The sequence below is a fragment of the Rhinolophus ferrumequinum genome, chromosome 7, assembly GCF_004115265.2.
Source record: "Rhinolophus ferrumequinum isolate MPI-CBG mRhiFer1 chromosome 7, mRhiFer1_v1.p, whole genome shotgun sequence".
In the NCBI taxonomy this organism is placed as follows: Eukaryota; Metazoa; Chordata; class Mammalia; order Chiroptera; family Rhinolophidae; genus Rhinolophus; species Rhinolophus ferrumequinum.
Genome location: NC_046290.1, coordinates 92,838,175 through 92,864,404, shown reverse-complemented (window position 1 = coordinate 92,864,404; position 26,230 = coordinate 92,838,175). Strand labels below are relative to the sequence as shown.

The following is a 26,230-nucleotide window of genomic DNA, read 5'->3' as shown; positions in this document are numbered from 1 at the left end:
GCCACCTCATTTCTGATCCTTTATTACACCAGCCCTAGGAAACTAATACAGAAACCTTAACTTTTTGTGAACACAGAAGTCAGCGTTTTTCTCACTTGATATTTTTGACTGCTTTAAAACTCAGAGGTCCTCCCCTACCCCCAAATGCTTCCTTTTATCTTCTTGAAGGATTGTTTTTTAAAATGGTTTAATTCCCCCTCCCCCAAATCTAATTTTTTTAATCTATCTGGAATTTATCTAGGCATGTAGCCTGAGGTAAGAATCTAAGATATCCTTTTCTCCTCACAAACAGCTAACCAAATGACCCTCGCCTAATTTATCAAATAATCTTCCCAACCATATTGACTTGTGAAGTCACCTCTATCATATAATTAATTTACATAAGTATAAAGGTATGTTTCTGGGTTATTTATTCTTTTCTACTGATCTGTTTATTCTTAAGCCATTAATTCAGTCACTGTTTTATTTATTTATTTATTTATTATTTATTTATTTTAAAGATTTTATTGGGGAAGGGGAACAGGACTTTATTGGGTAACAGTGTTTACTTCCGAGACTTTTTTCCAAGTCAAGTTGTTGTCCTTTCAATCTTAGTTGTTGAGGGTGCAGCTCAGCAACAGCTTCAGTTGCCGTTGTTAGTTGCAGGGGGCACAGCCCACCATCCCTTGCGGGAGTCGAGGAGTCAAACTGGCAACCTTGTGGTTGAGAGCCGACTGGCCCAGGTGGGAATCGAACTGGCAGCCTTCGGCATTAGGAGCACAGAGCTCCAACCGCCTGAGCCACTAGGCCGGCCCTCAGTCACTGTTTTAATCATTAAAATGTGTTTCAGTATTTAGTAGGGCAAATTTCTCCTCGCTGCAATCTTTTTCACAGTTTTGAAGTTATTCTCGCTCATTTATTCTTCCAGGTAAATTTTAGCAAAACTCAAGTTCCAAAATAAATCCTACTGAGGTTTTGGGTTAAATGAGATAAGTATAAATTACACTAGGAAGAGCTGACAATCTTTACAAATTCCATAGTTTCCACTGGAAACAAAGTACATCTGTCCATTAATTCATCTGCTTTATATCTCTCAGTAGAGTTTTATAATTTTCATCAGGACCTCTCTATCTAAAATATCCCCCAAGCCACTCTATTTTGCATTTATAATATTTATCCTTTTGGGAAGCCAGTTGGCTCAATTGGTTAGAACGTAGTGCTCATAACACCAAGGTCACTGGTTCGATTCCCACATGGGCCAGTGAGCTGCGCCCTCCACAACTAGACTGAAAACAACGACTTGACTTGGAGCTGATGGGTCCTGGAAAAACACACTGTTCCCCAATATAAATAAATAAATAAATAAATAAATAAATAAATATTTATCCTTTTAATAAGAATAAGAAAGCGGTTAATATTTAGGAGGTTCACTAGGTGCCAGGCATTGTTCTAAGTCCTTTTATAATCATCATCTCACTCAATTCTTGCAACATATGAGTCAGTACCTATTATTTCCACTTACACATGATGTGTAAAAACTGAGGCACAGAGGAATAATTAGTGCAAAGTCAGAGCAGAAGAACCAGGTTTCAAACCCAGGCAATTTTATTCTGGTGCCCACGGTTTTATCTAAAATCAGCATTTTTACTAGTCAGCTGTAAAAAGGAATGAGGAAGTCTTTTTTATATGCTGATATAAAAAATATTACCAAGATATTTGTGAAGTGAAAAAGCCAGATTTTGAACTATCATTTGTATGACAAGTGGGGAAGAGCGTAATATCCCAATATTCACATTTACTTGTACACAAAAATAAAATATTTGCAGGGGCACAACAAGAAATTTGTCAATGGGTGGTTGTTTCTCTTGAAGTTGCGTAGGAACTAGGCTGTAGAAGTGGAAGGGAGCCTTTTCACTTTTTTGTTTTTTAAACCAAGTAAATATATTGCTTATTCAAAAATTAAGTAAATTAAAATTTTATAATTAAAAATAAAATACAAAGATGGTACTCAGTAAATATGCTTTGAGTGAATGGAGATTTCATAGATTCTTATAAAGGTATATTATAAGAATATTGCTGCTTTCGATGAATAGGATCTGTTTTCTATTACACTTGCAAGCTGGTTGCTGATATATAAGAAAATATATTATTGATTTTTACATATTTCGCTCCCAGCACTTTTATTCCTTAAAGTGACCTAGCTTATGAATTCAAGACTCTTCCGTTGAGTCTCCTGGGTTTTCAGTGAATAGAGCAGCTTCTATCATTGTGTTTAGGCAGGTCGGGAATGAAAATGGGGAATGGCAAGGGCTGTGGTGAAGGAAAAAGTGCATTCTCCATATAAAGACATTAAGTTCCAAATTTTAAAAAACACTGCACGGGCCAAGCAAAACAAGCCCACAAAATAATCCAGGCTTCAGGGCCTCTGCTTGCAGTATTCCCTGTTCACTCATACTTTCTCTGTCTTCCCCTCAGCTACACCCCTTGGTCCTCCTAAGCCGTCCTCCAGGCCCACCTGCACTCACCCCCAAAGCCTTCCTGGCTCCTTCAGTGCTTATTGAGCTTCTCTTTTCTCTTCTCTTCTCTCTTCTCTTTCCTTTCCCCTTCCCCCTACTCCTCCCTCCCCCCTTCCCTCCCTTCCCCTCCACTCCCCTTCTCTCTTCTCTCTCTTCTCTCTTCTCTTTCCCTTCCCCCTCCTCCTCCATCCCTCCCCCCTCTCCCTTTCTCTCTTCTCTTCTCCATGGCTGTTAGGTTTAGAATCACTGCAAGCCACAGTGTGGCCGTGAGTTCTTTAATAAGCAATGGAGACCATTAATCCTGACTTCGTGGGCTCTTTCCACCCATTTTGCTCCGCTTCTGTGGTCAGTGGGTTGAAGTGGCCGTTCAGCCCACCTACTCTTCCTCTGGTCTAGGAGCCACTCGAACTCAGCAATCAAGTGTGATTCATCCCCGACTCCCGGCACCTGGCATTGCAGGCACTTGGGAAATCTCATCTGCTGAACGATGAATGCTCTCAGGGCAGGTGCTCTTCTTGGCCGGCATACCAACTAAGCCACTTATCCAGAACCCTGACAGAACTTTGTGGAGCCCTGCCCTCCAGGGACCAGGCAGAGCCTCCCTGAATGAGGGCAGGGACTGGTGTTTACAGCCGTCACTTAGAGCAAGCTCTCAAAAATATATTTGTTGATGGACCAACATGGAGCCCACCATCGATAGTCACTCAAAATATAGCCACAGCAGAGACAAAAGCCAACATGAGGAAAACCAACACGAAGGGGCTTGGATGAGGGGTGAGAAAAGTCTCACAGGCAGGGGCCTTGTCAGCCCTCTCCCTGAGAGGGGACTTCTACTCCCTAATGAGAATGACGGCTGTTGCCTCTCCCCAGGCTATGAGAACATTCATACTTCATTCTCACAACAAAATCTTTCACATACGGTTCTCCTCATTTTGGAAATGAAGAAGCGGAGACTGGGAGAAGGTCAGTAACTTGCCAAGGTCACACAGGGAGTGTGCCTTTCTGCCAGACTCGACACGGATCTTTGTCTCCATTGTTCTTTCCTGAGAGATTCCGGGTAGGGATTCTGAAGAGAGGTGGCAGGGGTTTGCATGATCTAACCCACAGAGGAGAAGCCTGGCACTCACTGCTGTCCCCCTGCACTGCGGTGGAGGCGAAGGAAGCAACAGTAAATGAGACAGATTCTTCTGGTGCTCTTGGAGTCCCCACTGGGAGTGGGAGGGACAGAGATGATGAAACCTGAACACAAACAAGATGATCCTACCCAGTGATAAGTGCTACGAAGAAAATACAATGAGCTGATGAGATGGAGAGTGGGGTTATAGTTTTTTGGGGGAGTCAGAATAAGCCCCTTTAAGGTGTCTGAAGCATCGTGAGCAAGATGATGCTGGCAAGGGCGTCAGGGGCAGCTTACAGAGAATCTTATAGTCCATTTCATAAAGGCAGTTTTATCCTAAGCAATTAGGAAGCCACGGGAAGGTTTTAAGCAGGGCAATGAAATAATCTGATTTATGTTTTTCTTTTTTTTAAAGATCTCTCTGGCCACTTTGTAGAAGATAAATAGTAGGGGACTAGGTCTCTGGTAAAGAGAGCAGACTAAGTTGTCATGCATAAGACCTCTACCATACAATAGGTAGATGTGCTAGAAAAAAAAATTTTTTTTTAACTATCAACATGTAGATGAACTTGAAGGTATCTCCAGGTACCAGAAAAGCTACTGCAGCAAATGAGATTCAAAGACACATGCTACAGGATACATAAACCATGTATATGCTATAAGGGACCAAAGTTGAGGCCACTGTGTAAGCATCAGGGATCTGGAACTGAGCTGCTGGCCAAAGCCACAGCACCAGACCTTTGGTGGGGAGACTAGTGAGAAACCAGAGTCTCTGGCCTGGGCTATATGGCTGCATTGCAGTGTGGAACCCTTGTCCTGGAAAATCAAGTAAAACTCGGCTTAGAACCAGTGAGCCCTGTAGGGCCCAGCAAAGACAATGAAAAAAAGATGCCCCGTTTTGTAGATCTGAAACTAAAAAAAAAGTCCCCAGGGACTTCTTCATAATACAAGGCACATGCAGGACCCCATAGAATATAATTTCTATCAGAGATGATCTGACAGGCAAAAATGACAAAAGTTACAGGAAAATCAAATGCTATATGAAGAGCAGATTCAACAAAAAGAATGAAATACTCTATTATAAATAATAGTCCCCTGGAAAGAAACTCTAAAATAAGAATGTTTAAAGTATTTAATAAGATGAAGAAATAGAAACCACATAGCAAAAATAAGATGTAGAAAAAGAACAAGTGAATTTTAAATAATAAAACAAATAGAAATTCTAGAAATCAAAGAGTAGATTTAGGTACAACTAAAGAGAGAATTAGTGAATAGGAAAACTAATCTGAGGAAATCACGTAGAATAAAAACAAAGAAAGAAAAATAGACAGGAAATATGAATGAGAAATTGAATAAAATGGAAAGCAGAATGAGAAGGTCCATGATACACTTAATACAATTTACAAAAGGGAGACTAGTGAGAGAGAGAGAGAGAGAGAGAGAGAGAGAGAGAGAGAGAGAGAGGCTGAAAATTTTCCAGAATTAGAGTATAAACTAAAACAAGTCCCAAGAACAATTAACTAAAATACCTGGTGCACATAATGTACCACATTAAAAGAAAAGAATCTTGGAAGCTATTAGAAAGAAAAGGTAGATTATCCACAAGTGTTGAAGAAAAACAACAATGTGGTGAGAAGGCAGCAGGATCCTAATCCTGTTCCATCTGCCATTCCACCTCTGCCTTGTATCTCAGCAGCACAGGTGGCAGGAGGGGGAGTGTCCACGTTGCCAGCTTTGGGAAGGTTCTCACCATGGTACCCACAGGCCACGCCCTCTGACCCCACTGTGTCCACAGTCACTGCTTTCAGCCAAGATGACAATAAGGAAAAGTCAATTCAGCTGAATGGGCACTAAGGATAAACCCCCAAAAGATCAGCAAATAATCATCTAATCTAGCCCTGAAAAAAAAAAAAAAAGGAATCTTAGGCAAAAAAAGGGCAATAGGAAAGGAAATTTCATCAGACCCAAAAAGTCCCAACAAAAGGGGAATGGAAGCAAAAGAAAATGGCAGAGGAGGATCATCAAGTAGGGACTAAAGACAACAACAGAACCAGAATCTAAAAATGAGGGCATCACAGGCCCCAGTGCAGTGGAGAAAAGAAAGCAGTGTTAGACAATCTGAGCGATGGTTCTTACATACCTTTCTCCTACAATTCTAAAAAGCTGCTTCATCAACTGACTTGGAAATGCAAATTTTCTCTATTGACAGAAACATATTTTTAAGAAGCATAGAATTCCACCTTATCCCATGTTTTAATACATATTTAAATAAGTACAAATGCCTTTTTGAGAGGTAAAATCATGTACTGGTTAATTTCAGTAAAACCAGAATTAGAATGTTCAATTAAAGGAGGTTTTGTCTGATGTCAATGTAATATTCCATAGACTATGAAAGGCATAATAAAAATCCTCTAAAATACACATAGCCCAAATGACAGAGTCATTTTAAACAACTCATCTTTTATATTTGTGGGTTTTTTCCTACTATTATTGTCTCTGTTCTTCTATATGGTCTTTGTCTCCTTATCAGAATTGTACACTATCTGTGGCAATATCCTGCAAGGGAAGGTCCGGAATTTCCCCAAAACTGCTGTGGAAATAACGTGTAAGATCACATCCTGTGTTATCAGGACATTCCTCATAAAAGGCTTAAAAGTTCGCAATATTTGAAAACTCTGAGCTCTGGTGTCCTCTACTTGTGGACAAATTGTCTCCAAATTTTAAGCTGGAACAGCAGTTGAGTTACAATTTAGCTACATTGTATAGGTTTAATACCACATTAATTCATGATGTTTGTGTGCTGATCACCAAACAAGTACCAATAAAATCTTGGTTGTAACAGAAAAAAAAGATGGTGAAATGTGAACATCTTCACCATACAAAGACTAAAAGAGTTCACTGCATAGAGCTCCTTATAAAAAGAGCTACTAAGTTTCTCTCCCAAAGAGATGTAAGTTCGGCCCCAAAGAAAGTTCAGAAATTCTAGAATAGTCCTACTTATATTTTAGAAGGAACATTTAAGAAACAAAAACATCATCCCCAAAGTTTTATACTCTTTTGGCATTATCCTGACCACCCAAAAAGCCCTAAGTGGAAGCCCGAGAAGAAAGTAGGTGGGAAGTCATCAGCCCCCATGAAAGCCCTCCCCCCTCAAATACATGCCACTGTGACCAGTGTGAGTGGAATTTCAATCCAGATCTCTCTCTGAGGCATGAACTGTTTCCTGGGCTCTGCGCCCACGGTTCACTTTTCACCCGTGAAGATCCCAGGGCCCCATCCCACTCCTTTCCACTGTGTCTCCTACGGCTCGTCAACCAGCACTTGGGCTAGAATGATGCGGGTGGGCTCCCCGCCCAGCCTGCCGGTGCCGGTCCAGCGGCTGGGGGAGAGTGGCTCTCACTAACCCCTCCCTGCGCACAGCTCTCCTAGGCTCAGTGGAAAGGCACATTCATCCAAGGTCACTGTCGAGGGCAGGAGGCATTTTTAAATAGAGACAAGAAGGAATTACCCAGAAATGACTGTCTGGCAACAGAAATCTAAACCCAAGCGCAAGCTAGTGACAAACATTTGGTGGGTGATTCCATTCGGAAGACAATGACACCACACCATGGCTCTGTTCCCTGCGGACCCACAGAAAATCTAATGGAACTTCACTCTTCTTTCCAGAAAAAATGTTATTTTCTTCCCTTTCTTCCCTGTTCAGACATAACATCATCAACACAGCTCTTTAAATATCTGTGCCGGCAGGCTATATTTAGTGACTATTTGGCCCTTAAAATGAGCCTGATTTCCTGTGGTAAAAAGTTCTCAACAACAAGGAGAGAGGCTTGGAGAATTCTGAAGTACCGACAAAGAACCTTAAAGCTTGAGATGTTCAAACACTATGAGAGAAGGAGTTAATTGTTCTGGACAGGTGCCTCGCATGCAAGAAAGGGGGAGAAAAATCGTAACAAAAGGGTTGTCTGATCTAACTTCCAAAGTCATCCTAGGGAACAGCTTGACACAGGGCACTTATTTGAGCCAATCATCTTATGTGGTATATGGCCCTCTTTCGGAAACAGGCAAGGCATCCATTTACTCATTCATTGAGTCACTCACTCACTCATTTACTCATTCGCTTAGTCCATTCTCACTCTATTCACACACTCATTCATTCGTTTATTCATTCATTCACTCACCCACTCACTCACATTTGCACATTTTCCTACGTGCAAAGCCCTGTGGTTTACAGGAGCTCTAGGTCATGGGCAAACAAGACACACAAACCGTGGCACTGGAAGGCCATCCCCTGAAAGGGCCCTTGAGGGACACAAAGTAAGCGCTGTGGGGGTCCATGGAAGGTTCAGAGGGGAGGGAAACAACAGCCCGCACTGGCTACTGCTCTAGACACTCTCACTACCCCACTCATTGAGCCCAGAAGTCAGTACATCATCCCTTATTACAGATGAGTAACTTTCCCAAGGTCCCCACAAGATAATAAGTAACAAAAGTGGAGGTGGAGCTAAGACTGTCTGACTGTAAAGTGTTTAACTACTAGGTAACCACTGCCACAGGTGGAGAGAGCGAGTGTGGCTGCTGGACGGCATACAAGGGCCTGCTGTCGCCGCCTCCATGAGCCAGGACACGAAGGAGCTTCTCTGTGGAACAGGCACCACTTTCCCTCCTCAGAAACCACTGTCCTGTCCCTCTGTGCGTGGGGGTCCCCAGTGTCCCCAGGATGACCCAAGGTAGCAAGGGAATGCACATTTACTTAGCCCTGACTAGGTTTGCCAAGTGACATGCCATTCTTTTTTATTTTTAACATTCTAATTTGAGATAATTTTAGACTTTCAAAAAAATTGCAAAAATAGTACACAGTTCCCGTACATCTTTGCCCGGCTTCCATTTATATTAACTAACATCTTACATAACGACAGGAAAATCATAGAAATTAACCTTGGGACAATACTATTAACTATCCTACAGAATTCATTTGGATTTATCCAGTTTTTCCACTACTGTCCTCTTTCTGTTCCAGGATCCCCCCTTATATTCATTGTCACGTCTCCTATTCTCCTCCAGTCTGTGACAGTTCCTCAGTCTTTCCTGGTCTTTCATGACCTTGACATTTTTAAAGAGTACTGGTGGGCGGACGGGTGGCTCAGCTGGTTAGAGTGCAAGGTCTGGGCAACGGGGCTGCCGGTGCGATTCCCACATGGGCCAGCGAGCTGCGCCCTCCGCAACTAGAATGAAGTCAATGAGCTGCCCCTCAGCTCCTGGCTGGCCAGATGGCTCAGTTGGTTGGAGCACGGGCTCGCAACCACAAAGTTGCCGGTTCGATTCCTCAACTCCCAAGGGATGGTGGGCTGCGCATCCTGCAACTACTAACTGGCAACTGGACCTGGAGCTGAGCTGCGCCCTCCACAACTAAGATTGAAAGGACAACAACTTGACTTGGAAAAGTCTGGGAAGTACACACTGTTCCCCATAAAGTCCTGTTCCCTTCCCCAATAAAATCTTTAAAAAAACAAAAAGAGTACTGGTCAGTTATCTTGTAGAATATCCCTCAATTTGAGTCTGTTTGATGTTTTCTTGTGATTAGATTGAGGTTATGCACTTTTGGCAATAAAACCATAGTTGATGTACCCAGCTTTAGTGCAGCATGTCAGGGGCCATTTATTCTAATACTCTGCCTTCTTGAGTTTCTCTGGATCCTCAGGGCAACCCCACAAGACAGGTATTGTTATCCCCATTACACAGATAGGAAAACTGAGGCAAAACCATTAAGGGCACAGAGGTTATAAATATTAGAGACAAAATTTAAACCCAGTTCTGCCTTTGGATCTTTCTATTACACACCAAGCTACTACTTCAAGTCTTTCTAGCTTAAAATAATTCATACAACCTTGAATGAACATAGGAAATTGGACTTGGATAGTTAATTATTCCTAGTTCTACAAGTGTGATTCTGAAACCAATGAATAATAAGGACAACAGCTAACATTTACTGAGCACCTACTATTTGCCTGGCATAGTGCTTCATCTTGTATACCTAAGGTATCTCATTGAAACCCTTCCAACAACACAATGGAGTAGATATTAACACTACAGGGGTACAATCCCTTGTCACAAGCTCTTGAGGCCAGGGGTGTTTGGGAATTTAGAGTTTTGGGATCTGGCAACACCCTCTAATTAAACATTAATAATATTTTTGCACAGCCGACCCGGTGGCTCAGGTGGCTGGAGTGCCATGCTCCTAATGCCGAGGTTGTGCTGCCGTGAGAACTCGACTGAGAAACAACGGCTTGAATCAGAGTTGGGGGTGGGGGGGAAAGGGGGCGGAAGAAGGGGGAAAAATAATAATATTTTTGCAGCATATCATATGACCATCCACTCTGAGTGTATAACAAAGGCTGTATGTAAATAAATAAACCCAGACAAGTACAGGCTGGGTACCAAACTCTGAAACGAACTTTAGGTTTCCAGGGCTTTGGGATTTCAGAATAGCAGTTTAGGGACCATGGACCTGTACTATTATATAAAGTAATTTGCAAATGAGGAAACAGAGGCTTAGAGGGTCTCACAGCCAGTCCCTACCCAGGCCTGCCCCTCACTCTGAGACCTAATGCTGGAAATCTACTGCAGGCATCTAAGACTCTCTCCTATCACCTGGTTTTATTTCCCATGACAAAAGATATTCTAATTATATTCAACTGTCACTCAGAATAAATGAAAATGAATAAATTTTCAAAACTCCCGGGCCCACGAAGGAGATGACCAGACACTGTCACTATCATCAGTATGATACGCTTATTGTCTTTTTAGGCACTGGAGGAATTTGTTCTATTTCCATAAAAACATCATTAATGCCATTGAATCAGTCCAGTCCATTCAGCCCCGAGTTCTGCCTCTAGCGAGGCCTCCAAAGGGGTCTGTGAGAGGTCCAGATCATTCTTCATGACATAAGGACACCCGTAATAGCTCAGACTTTCCTTCATAACATATTCCATCTAAATCATCTGTGAGTTGATCCAAACTCATCGTGGTTGTATAAACATGTTAGGCCGTTCTGCTTCTCAGGATAGATAGATAGATATCCTGCTTCTCAGGATAGCCTTGACTTATTCCCCACTGTGGACAGGGGAGTGTCCTGTCATTTGTCCCTTGATCACTTCCCAGTTTGGAGGTTTGGAAAGAAAGTTCCAGACAGCAGCCATCATCATCAATCTATGCCATCTTTGTGATTTCTGTCTTCTTACAAAGCCCCTGCCCGTTTGCATTCTCACTTGACTCTAAGATGATGAAACTGAGGCAATACCTTCTGTATTAAGTATGTGGTGACCTGCACATTGGAGGGAGAATTGTCGAGAAACCAGTAACAAGTACACAGAAACCCACGCAAACTAATAAAGACAATTAATTTCTCCAGGAATAGCAAGAATGTATGCAGGCAAGGAAGAGATAATCAAAGCATACCAGGAGCTCAGCTGCCCTGAGCATTGACAAGATCCTGATAAGCTGACATTGAATACAGAGTAAAACTCGGGGGGGATAGGGAGGGAAAGTGTTTGTCATGTGGGTGGGGGAGCACATGTTAAATGAAAGCTAGATCTTTATCTTCCATAATGCAGGTTCATAATAATGGATATAATGAAAGCAGTTTAAAGAAGTGAAACTGGTTGCTTCTGGGAAGCAGGAAATGATTGGTGAAGGAGAAATTGCTGGGCCGGGAGACGGCTGGTTTTGATAACCAGCCTGTGTAACTATCTGCCTCGTGTAACTCCTAAGTACAGGTATACCTTCACAGAAAATAAAATCACACAACTGGTCACGGGCAGAGCCATGACCCAAACCCCAGGGTTCTGACCTGCGGCCAGTGCCCTGCCCTCCCATCTGCTCCCTTGCGTCCGCCTCTGTCTTTCTAGTCTGCACAATTCTCTCCGCCTGCCCGCCATTATCTCAGAGGTCATCTCTGAGCCAGCCCTCTGCGCCCATGTCTTCCTCAAGGCCTCAGAATCAGAAATGCAGATTCCCCCAAGCATGCAGTCTAGACGTGGCCCTGTGCAAAGGTGGGCCAGTGTGGCCCGTTCACAGTCCAGGATAACACAGCCCGAGATCTCCGGGTAATTCTTCCTGTGGGTCTGCACACTACCCTCGGAATCAGCGCACCTGAAAACCCAGGACTTCCCAGGGCATGTCCTCAGCTAAATGGTCCTCAACTCAGGCCCCATCAGCAGCAGGTAAACCAGGAGACCTACTCTGTGCCAGGCAGTGAGTGCACTGGCCCCCAAACTTAGACGTTACTAAGAACTAAGAAGACAGTAATAATAAGAGCTGATATTCTGAGCACTTGCTACATGGATGGTAAGGTGTTGAGCATTTTTTGTGTATTGTGTCACTTAATCTTTTCAACAACCCTATGAGGTAGGTATTGTTTTTACTGCTCTTTCAACAGATCCCTCCCTCACTGATTCTGAGTAACCTACGCCTGCCAGTGTGTTGTGAGGCAATCTGCCCGGGACCCACGGCAGGTGAACTGTCTGGTTCTAAAGCCCGTGCTCAGTACTTTCCCAATCTTGGGGCACAACCTGGACCCAGACACAAGGCTGGGTCTGCCTCAGATTTGGGCACTGACTTGCAGTATGGACCCTGGGCTAGTTATTTTTCTTTTCCAATCCTCACTTTCTACTGGAAACTGGGTTGAATCAGAGGTCACACCTCAGATAATGACAGGAATCAGGGAGGTAAGCTCAGTGCATTAAGCAGGCTGTGGAAGACCACAGGGAGAGGTGGAGACTGCAAAACCAAAGTGTTTGCGCCCTAATTACAGGTTTCAGGCTTAGTTTTTAAACATTAAACACATTGGCGGCTACCAGCTTGATCTCTCCTATCTCTTCCAGCTCAGCAGTCTCTAAATCGAATGGATTTAGTCTGGGCCACAAGTTAATCACAATGGCATCATGTCAGCCACTCCATGTGTCCTCTGATTTAATGTCAAAGAGTTTTTCTGGAAAATGATTATTTTTGCTCTGCTACAATCTAGGCCCAATGGGCTATCCCCGGGAAGGCCAGGATCAGGAGACACTCCCCAAGTTGTCCAGGACACAGCCTGTGCAGGTGGACCTGGCAGCCGGAAGCAGAAGGCAGAAGATGGTGCCTGGGGAGAAGCGACTAACTGCAGAAGGCTCCTCACGGGATACGTTTTCTGAGTGAGTGGCTTTGGGAGACCAGTTCTTTTGGGGGGCCTACGTTCACCTGACCCACACAGAAGAAGCTACCCATAAAACTAAGTGCAGTCAGAGAAATGCAAATAACAACCACAATGAGGTATCACCTCACCCCAGTCAGAATGGTTATCATCAACAAGACAAATAGTAACAAGTGTTGGAGAGGCTGTGGAGAAAAAGGAACCCTCATACACTGTTGGTGGGAATGAAGACTGGTGCAGCCGTTATGGAAGGCAGTGTGGAGGTTCCTCAAAAAATTACGAATAGAATTACCATATGACCCAGCAATCCCTCTCCTGGGTATCTACCCAAAAAATCTGAAAACGTTTATACATAAAGACACGTATGCTCCAATGTTCATTGCAGCTTTATTTACAGTGGCCAAAACATGGAAACAACCAAAGTGTCCTTCGATAGATGAATGGATAGAGAAGTTGCGGTATATATACACAATGGAATACTATTCGGCCATAAAAAAGATGAAATAGGAACATTTGTGACAACATGGATGGATCTTGAGAGTATAATGCTAAGCGAAATAAGTCAGACAGAAAAGTAGAGAACCCTATGATTTCACTGATATGTGGTATATAAAACTGAAAACAATAAAAGAACAAGACAAACAAATGAAGGAACAAAAACTCATAGACATAGACAATAGTTTAGGGGTTACCAGAGGGTAAGAGGGGGCTCTAGAAGGGGGTAAATGGGGTCTAATATATGGTGATTTAAAGAGAACTGACTCTGAGTGGTGAACACACAATGTGATATATAGATGATGTATTATAGAATTGTACACCTGAAATCTATGTAACCTTATGAACAATTGTCATCCCAATAAACTTTAATTAAAAAAACAAACAAACAAACAAACAAATAAAAAACCTAAGTGCAGCCAGCGTTATCCAGGAGGAAATGTCTCTTCGGGGAACGCCAAACAGAATTCAGTGCGGAAGCCGAGAATTAGAACAGCAGAGCTGGAACAACCAGGGCCAGGTGCTGCCAAAAGGCAGTCAGCCCTGACAGGCTGCGACCTCAGTAACTGCCCTGCCATGGAATCCCCAATTCTCTAAGCCGTTGGGGCAATCTCATCCAACTCCCCCTCATTTCAGAGACCCTGACTGAAGACCTGCAGAGGGTAGGGACCATGGCAGAGGACAAAACCACAGCCAGGAGAAGCAAGCTGTCCCCATTCCATTCCAGGGCTCCAGAAGCTCCAGGCTGCTCTGTAGCTAACTAAGCCCAGGAATACGAGGACATTCCAGACGCCGATTTTGGACCTGAGTCAGTATCAGGACACAGCAGGCCCACCCCGAGGGAAGCCATTCATTTATTGTCACCTCTGCGTGCTGACTTTGTCAGCTCCCTCCTAGCAGACACTATTATGATCCTACAGTAACACGGGGATTTCCCACCCTCCTTTTTAAATAGACAGCCCAGTACTTGATCAAAAAAAATGTTAAGGTTTGGTAAATTATATCTGTGATCCTCAAACTTGGAATTGCACCAAAGAACTCCATGGCCCAGCAGGAAAGGATGTTTTGAATAGGCTGCTAAATTGTTTTTCCAGGATAAACCTTGTGTGAATAAGTGCCAAGTGTGAAAATCCAGTGTTTTATCTATGGCCACGAACACAAATGAAATACCAAGTGTCGACCTCGGTTCAGAAGGGTGGTCCGTCTGGCAGCGGGTTTGGGCTCCGTGTGTCTTCTTGCCCCGGAGCGTAAGTTACCCGTTACCATCCCATAGTAGGTTTTACTGCCGCCATAACAAACTGTCACAAATATAGCAGGTTAAAACAAAACCCGCATATCATTCTACAGTTCTGTAGGTCAGAAGGCCAACATGGTCTCACTGGCTAAAACCAAGGTGACAGAAGGGCTGCATACCCAACTGGAAGTGCTGGGAAAAATTCCCTTCTGGACTCATTCCAGTTGCTGGTAGAATCTAATTCTTTGTAGTGAGAGACCCAAGGCCCCGTATCCTTGCGGGCTGTCAGCCAGGGGCCACCCTTCGCTCCTGGAGGTCTCCCTCCCCTACCTCTCAGAGCCTGCAATGGATGGGCTCTCGGCCGCATCTCTCTTCTGCCTGCAGCAGAGAAGGTTCTCTGCTCTAAGGGCCTATGTGATTAAACGGGGCCCACCTGGATAAACCAGGCGACTCTCCCTAGCTTAAGGTCCTTAATTACATCTGCCAAGTCCCTTGTTCCACGTACACATTCACAGGTGGATATGTTGATGGGGTGGAGTGGGGTGCCTTATTCTGCTGACCACATACCATTTCACACTCCTGAGCCACAGAGGGAACACCCATCAGCCCGCCTGTGAACACAGATCAGGACTAATGTCTCCTCATCCACTGGCTCAGGGTGTCCCAGGACTGGTCATGGAAGCCTCTCTCTGTAAATATGTCCCTCCCATTCAATTCTCCACTTCTAAAACACACTCACCTTTGTCCTACCAGTGTTGTCAAAACTTGTCTTTCAGTCCAATGTGACACAAATCAAATACATTCACCTCAGTGCTGGGCACCTGTCTTCCAGAGGGAACAGGCCCTATTCCATTTTCTGTTATAGCAACAACCATATGCAATCAGGTCCTTGATAAGTCAGCATCCTTAGCTCATTCAGCAAACATTTATTGAGGTCCTACTGGGTTCTGAGCACTATGCTTCGGGGCGGGAGGCCCACAAAAAAGGCTAAGCTACAGGGACAGACACCCAGAGAAACCCTTTAACACAGACACCCAGAGAAATCCTTTAACACAGAAATACCGTCAAATTATTCTGCCTGGAAGAGTCGGGGAAAGCTTCCCAGAGAGGCCATTGCAGGTGGGACCCAAAGGATGAAGAAGAGTTTGGGGGTGGTGGATAAAGTGAACGAGGCGTTCTAGGCAGAAAGGAATGGCACCACCTGGAAAAACACAGAGGAATGAAACATGGGGCTGTATGGGGACAGCGCTTGGGAAGGCTGGGCTCCGGGGGGCAGTACAAGGACATTAAGGCTGGAAAAGTTTGGCTCTTGATCGTGCCAACAAGCTTGCGTTTCGGCTGAGAGTAATGCATAGCAAACAGGTTTGTAAAATACAGAGTCATAAGCAGTTGTGCCTCTTAAAACAGAACTCCGACAGCCAAGGAGAGAGTAGATGTCGTGAGGGTAGGGGCAGGAGGGCAGGAAGGCCGGCTGGGCCCTGCAATAAATAGTTCAGGCTAGAGATGAAGGCCTGGGCTAAGGCAGAGGCAGTGGTGAGCGGAGAAGTGGGAGCAATACGCAAAGTGGCCAAGGACACATCAACAACAGGACTCCGAGACGAGCTGCAGGGCTGCAGGCCACAGGGATGTCAGGATGACTGGGAGAATTTCAGCTGAAATGGACTGGGATGGTTTGTTTAGAAACTGAGATTCTCCAAATCTGAGAACAAAGGGGGATGATCAAGTTCGTGCAGGTTTAGGTGTGTTGGGTTTTTCTTATCGGCAGTAATGGGCCTAGGCTGTACAGGGAGGTCCCATCCTGGAATGAGGATCTTAAGGGAAATAGAAGGTCTCAAGTGCCTTCCACGCATGAGTCAGGGAGTTGACATTCAACAGGAAGCGTGCAGAGAACCACCCATAGTTATGTCGGAAATCTGGTCTCGTCAGGGTTCCTCTTGATGGCTCTACTTGTGCTCACGTGGATCCCAATGCAGTTAGCTCATCAGGGTTCAGAGTTCAAAACGTGGAGCAGCAAAAGTAACTGATGCTCATTCAGTTCTTTGTTCAAAATACTTTATCCTTCATTCCACAAACCATTAGCAAAGTCACTTGGGGCCAGACACTGAGCTAGGAACCTGAGGTTATAAGATGAAGAAGGCACTAGACATAGATGTTTTGAATTCCTACCAATTGCCGACCCAGAGAGGTGGAGTCCTGTACTGATCTTACTCCAAGGGAAGCTGAACTGGATCTTGCTCCGAGCAGAAACCACACAGCTCATGCTTGTGTATCTCTCTCTGAAGGATTATGGAAAATGGGGTGGAAGAATATAGCATCAGTCAAGACGTAGCCAAGGAAAACCAAACAGAGAAGGCATTTGCTTCCAGCTTAATACAAGAGAGGAATAAGACATAACAAACACACACAGTAACTGCATCGTGGGCTGGTCCCAGGGACCACGCAGCCAGGGGCCTTAAAGAACCACTGTCAGAAGGTCACCATTTCTGCCATGTTCCCAGGTGACATTCCCCAAGCTCCCAGATTCTCACAGTGGTTCATCATGGCTCCATCATGCATGACTTGATCTGAATCTTTGTAACATGAGCTAAGCCTGAGGTTGTGTTCCAACAGTCCGCCACCCAGGTCTTCGGTTGTATTCAAATGTGCTTCTTTTCAGCCTGGAGACACACTTTCTTCTCTCAGGCTCGCCTTTGAGAACTTTTCCCCACCGAATTTATTTTGTATTTCAGAGATATCCTGAGCCTTAGCTGGTGTAAAGCCCTCTGCTAGACGCTGGGGCAACTGGCGAAAAGCTGAATGAGGAACTTAGGGTCCATCTGCCACTAAGGAAGGCAGACACAAGACAAAATGAATGGGAGCCGAGGGCCACCTGCTAAGTGGGGCTAATGACAGGCCTGGGCTTCACGGCTACATGTTGCAGCAGTTGTCACACATGCTTGGAGATGCAGGATCCACAAATCAAAAGCTTCCCACTGGGAAGGCTGTATTTGAGAGGCCTGAAATGTGTAAGGGGTAGGTCTCAGCCTCCGCAAGACACCATCTTCTACTTGCTGGGAGGGGGTTTCTTTTCACCTTTTGTATTTTGAAATATAATAAATGGAGAACACTGCACAGAACAAAAACGTACAGCTTAATGAATTATCACAAACCACCAGCCAGGCCAATAATCAGGCGGATGGCAGGCCCCCAGCAGCTCCCCTTGCACACCTTCCCTCCCAGTCACTAACCTCCCCTCCCCAAGGGTGATCTTTATCTGGACCTTTATGGTAATCATTCCCTTTACTCTTTCCAGTTTTGCCATCTAAGCAGCAACCCTTAATTTTAGCTTTGCTAGCTTTTTAAACCTGACATAAATGGTTTAGCTTTGCCAGGTTTTTAAACCTGATATAGATGGAAGCTTCCAGAAGGTGTCCTTTGGGATCTGCCTTTTTTACAAGATTCACCCATGTTGTTGAGTGTAACTCCAGTTTATTCATTTCCATTGTTGTATCGTATCCCAGTGAGAGACTGGATCGCAGTTTATTTATCTACCTATTGTCAATGGACTTTTGGATTATTTCCAGATTGGGGCTCTTCCAAAATATGATTATGAATATTCTTCTCGGTGCACACGTATGCATTCCGATGCATATATAGCTAGCAGTGGAATTACTAGGTTATTGAGTGGGCATATCTTCAACTCATGGACACTACCAGACTTTTTCCGATGCAGTTGCACCAGCGTCCAGCCCATCAGCAGTGCCGGCGCATTTTCATGCTTCACATCCTTGCCGACGCTTGGCTCTCTCAGGTTTTTCTTCTTTTGCATTTTTATTTCAGCCATCCTGATGGGCATCCAGTGGCACCTCACCGTAATTTTAATTTGCATTTCCCTGATGACTGATGAAGTTGCACACCTTTTCATATGTTTATCGGCTGTCTGTTTATCCCCTTTTGTGAATACCATCCTGCCTATTTTTCTGGATAAAGGCCCCCAGATGGTTATATGTTCCAAAAATCTTCTTCTGGGAAGAATTTCAAATGTCCAAATAAGTCAATTGGCAAAAACTTAGGAAAAGAAAAAAATCTCTGTACCTTTTCTAAGTTACCAGCCCCAGACAGGCTTCAGCTTTACAGGAGATGTGGAAAGGAAAGTGCACAACCTGAGATCAGACCCACCATATCCGCTCCTTCCAGCCTCAGATCTGCACCTTCCTGAGTGCTCGTAAGGCAAATCACTTCAGCTCTCTGAGCCTCCATGTCCACACTTGAAAACTGACCACAATCACCTACTGCATGGTTGTTCTGCAGCTAAAAAGAGGTTGTGTAAATGTGCTTTATAAACTGCAAATGGTGTTAGCTGTTGTTAAATCAGAAGCCATCCGCCACACTAGCTTCCTGAGCTGTCCTTCCTGAGTGGCACTAAAGCAGAGGTGACAGCAGCAACCTCTCAGACCCAAGGAAATCCCCGTTTTCTCTTCCGCTGTCGGAGCCAGAGGACACCTTCAACACCTATCCCGCTTCCCACGCTGTGTCAGATGGTACAGCTCACAGCTGAGAGCAGGGCTTCTCCCTGCCTGCCTGGGCAGGAAAACAGGAAACAGCCCCCACCCTGCCCAGAGGTGGGGCTGACGAGTTCCCTTTCCTAGGTGGGCATCTCTCCAGGCCATCAACCCTCTGGATGCAGACGAAGCACTGGCCCCAGCCCCTCTGCACCAGGTTGTGCCCCACGCCTCACCCAGGTCTCCTCCACACTTCGTCCCGAGGTAGTGGAATAAGTGCACCAGTGGATGGGGAGTGAGTGGAAACTCACCTTCATCAGGGCCTTCCAGACAAGGGACCCTTTCAATGCCCACGTGGGGCTACGGATCTGCTCTCCTGGGCCCCACGGCCACGCCCCACCCCTTTCTGAGATGCAGCAGCATCCTTTCCTGAGCCCCACATCACTGACACCTGTCCCTGGGCCCATTCCACACACAGGGGGCATTTGGAAACTTTTCAAGAGAGCAGCTGAAAGCTCAGAAGAAGTGCATGTCCTTATTCCACAGTGTGAAAGCCTGTTGACAGGAGTTTTATAAGCTAAAATACTGGAGAGCTGGAAGGACCCTTAGAAATCTTTTCTAGCCTCCTCATTTTAAAATGAGAAATTCAGTAGCAGAGCCAGATTTTCTCTCCAGAGCGGGCTCTGGTATTACTCTGCCCTCATCCCAGCATCCCCTATGCCCTGCTGCAAACTCAGGGCCTGCACGCGGACACTGCCATTAGCCACGCCCAGGGGCCCAGGACACGAGGCCCGTCACACTCTCCCTTCCTGGAAGTGTCTTCTAGCTCAGAAAGGTCCCACCTGAAGCAGGGAGAAGCCCTGGGAAGGCCCAGGCCTTGTTTTGGGAATGCTTATAAAGTGTTCTCAACTTTACAGAAATCCAAATAATTGACCTTGAACCCGCATTCTGTTTCTAGACTCTGCAGGCTCTCTCCTGAATGGGTTCTCCAGCCTAGCTCTCAGGAGCTGGGCAGCGGCTTCCATAGCACCCTGGGTGCACAGGCCTGACACACAGGGCAGGGACTTAGTAAGAATTAATCACTGGAGAAATCAAAGGAGACAGAGGGAGAATCTCCAAAACGTGCAAAGGAAAAGTACTCTGCAAGAGGGGGTCTGCCTTAGGACCCAGGCCCCCTGTAGATCCACTGACTGCTTTATGTTCATGCATTTGGCCAACAGGCCTTGGCACCTGTCTCACACAATGCCCCGAGACCCAGGCCCTGCCCCCAAGAGCTTACAGTCGGGAGGGGAAGCCTAGATGTGGGCTTGCTTAGATGAATGGGAGAGACATACAGTAGCTAAGTGCCCCTGCTCACTCGACTACATGATCTAGCAGGAACCAGACTAGGGGGGCTGTCTAGTGGAGGGAGACAGTGTACGTTAAGGCCTGAAAAAGATAGGGACTAGGAACCCTGATGGTACCCACATTATGCAGGGTGTCTGGGGGGCCAGCAAAGGTTCGTGGCAAAAGGGAGTTATGGAGGCAGTGCAGAGCTTCAGAGACAATCGACCTGGCGCCACGCTATTTGGGGGACAGGGAGGATAGGATTACAACAATGCAGAGAAGAGGTAATAAGGATAGGAACAGGAGGAGTGTCACCGAACAGAACGTGGCTGTGAGGGTAAGGGGGAGGAGGTCTCAGAACTAAAGGATGCCAAGGGGTGGATGGGGACCGGTGGAGATCAGAGGAGAGTTTGGGGTGTGTGTGGTTTCTCTGAGGGCAATGGGAGGTGGTCACTAGGCTGGGAAGTCAGGAAGGAGACGTGGGGAGTTGGCGTCCTGGAGGTGAGAACAGAAACCATCAGATGGAGGTGAGGTCAGAGGAAGTGGATAGGAGATAAAAGTGGGGTGAGGACACCTCGAGTTCCCCAACCTTCAGTGGGAGGAAGGAGGCAGAGAGCCGGAGGGAGCCAGGCAGTGACAGAGGGATGGCAATCGTGTAAGGCCAGGCTCTGGGACAAGTTTTCCTGGGTCTGAGTCCCAGCTCTGTCAAATAACTTTGAGCTAGTTATCAACCCCTCTAAGCCTCAATTTCCTCATCTGTAAAATTGAAATGATAATTCATAAATTTGTTGCAAGAATTGAAAGGGGTGGCTCCTGTAAGGCTTTCAGCACTTGTACACAGTAAGTGCGGTAAACACTGGCTATTACATCAGTGGGAGGAAACCAGAAGAGTACAAACCACGTTCTTAGCGTCCTTTCTATGTTTTCAATACCAACTAAGGGGGCAATGAAGAAATAGGAGGGATACCTTTTATGAAAGAAGCCATTCCTGTAGCCAGAGTTGAGAACCACTGATCCCTCTAGCCCAAGCCTAAAATTTTTCAGCTAGGGAATCGAAGGCTGAGCACCTGCTGAGGATCATGAGCAAGGTGGCAGAAACATTCCGTGACTTAAACATGGAGAAGAGGACTTAGCCATCCGATTCTGAAGCCCTGACTTGTCTCTTTACTCAGTGTGTGACCTTGGGCAAGTCACTTGGCTTCTCTGAGCCTCAGCTATTGAACAGGATAATGGAGATAAACCACCTAATATGTTCCTAGTACCCAGCAGGCCCTCAACAAGTACTTCTTTCTGTCTCTTCCTCTCTAGAACCCAAATCTCCTGGCTCTTTTACATGCATGATTCATTAGGATCTTGTACTCTGTGGGGGGCTCCACCCATAGACACCGTGACTCTCTAAGGGCTCCTGTGTGTTTCCGGCCTCTCCTCTGATCCCTGCATTCACCTGCCAAAGAGCAGAGCAGCTCAGACTGGGTGGTGACACGATCACCCAGGGCTCTCACTAAAAATGCATGCTCTGATTCAGCAGGTCCTGCACCGGTAAGGGCTCCGGTGAGGCCGGAGCTGCAGGTCCTCTGTCCTCTGTGCAGGGAGCCCCGCAGTGGCCGGTCCACCTCCCTGCTGACTCATAAGCTCCTCTGGGGCTGGTCTGTTTATCTCATTCATCTCTGTGTCCCCTCCACGGTATGTGCTCACTAAATGGAAGTTGAAAAAATACACAAACCATAGAGAAAATCATGTGCCAGCTAAGTAAATACAGATAGGGTATTCTGTTTGTCTGAGGGGCAGCCCTCCTAGTTCATTCCAGACTCATCCTCTGGAATTGGCTGTGTGAGGACAGGGTGATGGAAGGCGCCTGAGACCTAGAAACTGGAGTCCTGGGTTTGCATCCTCACCCTTTCATTCAACAACTGGGGGCCCTGGGTAGGTTACCAAGCTGTCATCCATAAGGTGTCAGAGATAACACCTAACCACCATGCAGCCCCAACAATGGCTAAAACATGCTTCATAAACTGTGAAGTGCTCCAGGCAAGGGATCATTATTACAGCAGCTATTTGGAGGGCAAGAACAACTTTTAATTTCCCTAGAGCCTGAAGGTTGCTGGTGATGGGCTGGACGGGGGGCATATCCGGGGACTAGCTGGAGACAGAGGCTGTGGCAGGAAGGCCTGGGGTCCCCACTCTGCAAGAACAGTGGCAATGTGAAGTGTGAGGATGATGCCAGGAGAGTTGAGGACGGAAAGCTTCCTGGAAGAGGCTGGTAGAAGTGAGGAAACAAGGCTGTTCTGAAGGCACAGGCAGCCAGGACACTGGCCTGACCAGAAGGAAGGCAGAGAAATCAGAGTCCTCTGATGGCCATGGGGCAGGCTCCTGACTAAACATGTAGGAGGCAAGGCTGGATCAGGAAGAAATTATCGAAAAACATCAAGTAGCTACAGATGTCCCCTATAGCCCAGAGCTGAGCAACCCACCCAGGCCAAGGCTTCCCTCTGGAGCTAACCAGTCATTTCCTACCCTCAACTATAGCCAGGTCACCCCTAACACAAGCCTCAGGCATCTGAGGACACAGCCAAGAACGAGACACAGTCCTGCCCTCAGGAAGCTCATCGGTTACTAAGGGCAACACAGAAAAACGGAATGAGGTTGCAGGGGGAGTGCCAGTTCTGCTGCTGTCTCCAGACCTCAGCCAGTTTCACCTCCAGATGTTTCCTTATACCAGTCCCCGTCCCTGGAATGCCCCATCTCCTCCCCTCCACCCAGCAAGTGCTAACTCATGCTGAAAGGGGTTCAGTCCTTGGTGAGGGCTCCCTCCCCCGTCTCACCCCCACAGCCTGTACTTTATGCACGTGCTCTTGGTAATTATCGAATTACCTCGTAACACTTTTGTCCCTTTACGAAGGAGTTCATCACAGCCTGCATGATCATGTCCTGTGCTTTCTTATGTCTCATCTCCCTAGTCAGATTATAGCAACAACCACTGAAATAGTAGTGCTCCACAATTTACAAAATGCCTTGACGCATATTGTTCAATTTAATCCCCACAATAAACCTGCAAGGTAAGTATTATCTCCTACAATAAGGAAACCATGGCTTAAAAAGGTTAGACAACTTTCCTCGAGGCCACATAGCCTATCCATGTGCCCAGCTATAAAACTCAAACCTCTTCTAGATCCCATGCCAGTGCTCTGCCCAGGGGCAACACAAGGTAGTGCTTAAAGATTGGGACCACTTTTAGCTGTGTGGCCTTGGGCAGGTTACTTAACCTCCCTGTGCCTCAATTTTCTCCTGGAAAATGTGGCCGATACCCACCTCGTAGGTCTTTGTGGAGATTAAAGAAGGTAATACAATAAAGTACTTAGAATAGTGCCAAACACTAATTAGTTACAATTATCATTATACCTTGGCTGATTCTCATGGTCTCTTACCTCATTAAAATTTTTTTTCTAAGTTATTTTTATATAGCATAATATATTTGATAGGTAGTCATTAAACTTAGTAAGTGTTTGCAGATTGACTAATGCTAAGATTTTGGATTGTTCTCTTTCCTCTCCTACCTCCCTAATAATTTCAACAATAGCAAAACTCTCTTTTTCCTCCTCCAGTCTACTCTGCATTCCCATAACAACTCCCAAACACTAGGTGAAATTCAGCCAATTACAAGTGTTCTGCAGAAAAATCTAGACTCTCCTTGTTGGGTTATCCCTGGATCAGGAGGGGACTACCCATCATAGCTGGAAACTTTCACAAACTTAATTTCCACCACTATAATGGGTCACATTTTATGTATACTTTTCTATTGCTCCAGTTTTTACTTATTTGAGACTCTAGAAGGAACGGGTTATCATAAAATACCACCTATTTATTTTCCTTTTCCATTAAAAAAAAAGAAGAATATTCACACTGTTTCCTGAAGCAAGAAGTCACATGTCACCAGGCTGCTCGAGGAGGCAGTCACACCCAAGGCAGACGGAAAGCTTTCTCCTTTTCAGCAGTGTGGTCCACAAAGCCAGAGAATGAGCCTCAAACCCTGATTGGTGCTGGGAGCAGAAGTGAATGGCCAACTCTCCCATCCTGCCTGAGGCAGGATGGCCCAGGGAGGGGACGCTCCCTACTTTACAGCACCCTTATACACCTTCAAGGGCCAGACGTGGCTGGAAAGAGGAAAGGATGAAGTCCCTGGGATGAAAAGCTTTATTCTTTTCAAGATTCCATATATAGAACACTCAGTCAGATCCTCACAATCTTTCCTATCTAAAAGTTTGGGGAGAAACGCAGAACAGAGCAAGGGAACCAGCCTCTGGCAGTGGAGGCTCAGCTGAATCTTCAAAGGTTTCACTCTGAGAGCAAGAGTGAGATCCAATCTGCCCATACAACTCTGGCACTGGGATTAAAAGAAGTGCTGCCTGCTTTGAAATGGATTTTTGCATACAAACGACGTGATGAACACCATAAACATGTCAGCGTGATTCAGTCAAATCAATTCACCAGGCATTAAAACTGAGGTAAAAATGGATTGTAGCTTTTCGTTGATGACACAGAGGAATTTGGCCCCCAGCCTTGGTCAGTCTGGACAAATAAGGCAGTCTACCTATTAGCTGTCAGGCACACCTTGGTGGATGAAACCAAAACCCAAGTCAGGGCTCTGGGCACCACCGGGCAGCTCATCCCACCAGCACTGGGCTATCGGGCCAAACGCCTCCATTCCTGCCCCTGGACGCCTCCCTCCTCCAGCTCCCATTTTCCAAACTCGGCCACACTTCGCATTTCCCACATTCCTTCTCACCGCTCAGACCCCTATGGCCAGGCCTCCAAGAGCCGACAGCTGGGGGTGGTGTGAGCCAAGAAAGAGGCACCAGGAAGGGGGTGTTAGGGGTTGGGGGTATGTCAGTGCAACTGAGAAGCGATCGAAAGGGGAGGAAAGGACTTCTCACCCTTCATATCCCCAACTCCGCTCCCTACTTTCCGCCGCTACACTTGGGTCTCCCAGTGGCTCCCAGTGCGCTCCCCCTGCCTAGGGACACTCCTTCCATTCAGCCCCTTTTCGGTTCTTCCCCAAGTCACCGCCCCTGTGACCCCAGCGCTGCCCCGCCGGGACCGGCTCCTCTCAGCCGCGCCGCGCAGATCATGCCAGCTCCTCGGAGACAACCTGCCCTTTCCCCCAGGCCAGCTGGGATGCCCAGGTCCCCGACCTTCCCGGGTCGCCTAGACCTGAGCACCAGATGCCCCTTTCTCCCGGCCCCCTTGTCCCGTCATTCCCTGGGCCTGCAAGACCCCTACTCCCTTCATAGCCCTTAGGGACACCGCGTCTCCCGGGATGCCCCCGCCACACATACCCTGGGATCCCCTGGTCCCCACCTGAGTCCGCTCGAAGCTCTCTCGCTCCGCCGCCTCCATCCCCGCGCCGACCCCGCGCCGGCTCAGCACCTTAGGCAGGGGGTTGGGCACCTGCTTCATGGAGCTGGCCATTCGGTCCATGTCGCCGCACCAAGCTGAGTGTGGGGCCCTCGGCCGCCCTGGGATCCCCACGGCGCCGCCCGCCCCGCCCGACCCGCTGGGATCCGGCGCTAACGGGACATCTCCCGCCTCCCATTGGCTGGGAGCGCCGCTACTCTCCCGAGGCCCCGCCCCACCAGAGGCTTCCCCGCCCGCCCCCGCCCCTCCGGAGCCCCTCGGAGTGCCTCGCCGGGTCGGGCCCTCTGGACCGCGAGGCGCGCGGTGACCGGCCCGGAGACCTGTCCGTCACTGGGTCCTACCGCCCCCAGCGGGGCGGGGCAGGCTTGGAGGCGGCCCTGACCTGCCCTTGTCCGCCCCTACCCCGACGCCGGTGCACCTCCCCTCCCAGCGCCCGCCCCTGCCCCGCGAGCCTCTTTCCTTCAGCCTCTGGCACTGCGAGAT

The 26,230-nt window shown here is 46.7% G+C and overlaps 1 protein-coding gene across 2 annotated transcripts in view; it reads right to left on the bottom strand.

The window, feature by feature from the left end:
- HIP1 (huntingtin interacting protein 1) overlaps positions 1 to 25,871 on the bottom strand; it is a 142,702-nt gene extending 116,831 nt beyond the window's left edge. The window contains exon 1 of one of the 2 annotated variants that reach the window (XM_033110059.1): positions 25,691 to 25,871. In XM_033110059.1, coding sequence (XP_032965950.1) covers positions 25,691 to 25,810 — 120 coding nt within the window. In that variant the 5' untranslated portion in view covers positions 25,811 to 25,871. The remainder of the gene's footprint in view (positions 1 to 25,690) is intronic. The other variant, XM_033110060.1, reaches the window with a different exon arrangement.
- Between the last annotated feature and the right edge of the window lie 359 nt (positions 25,872 to 26,230).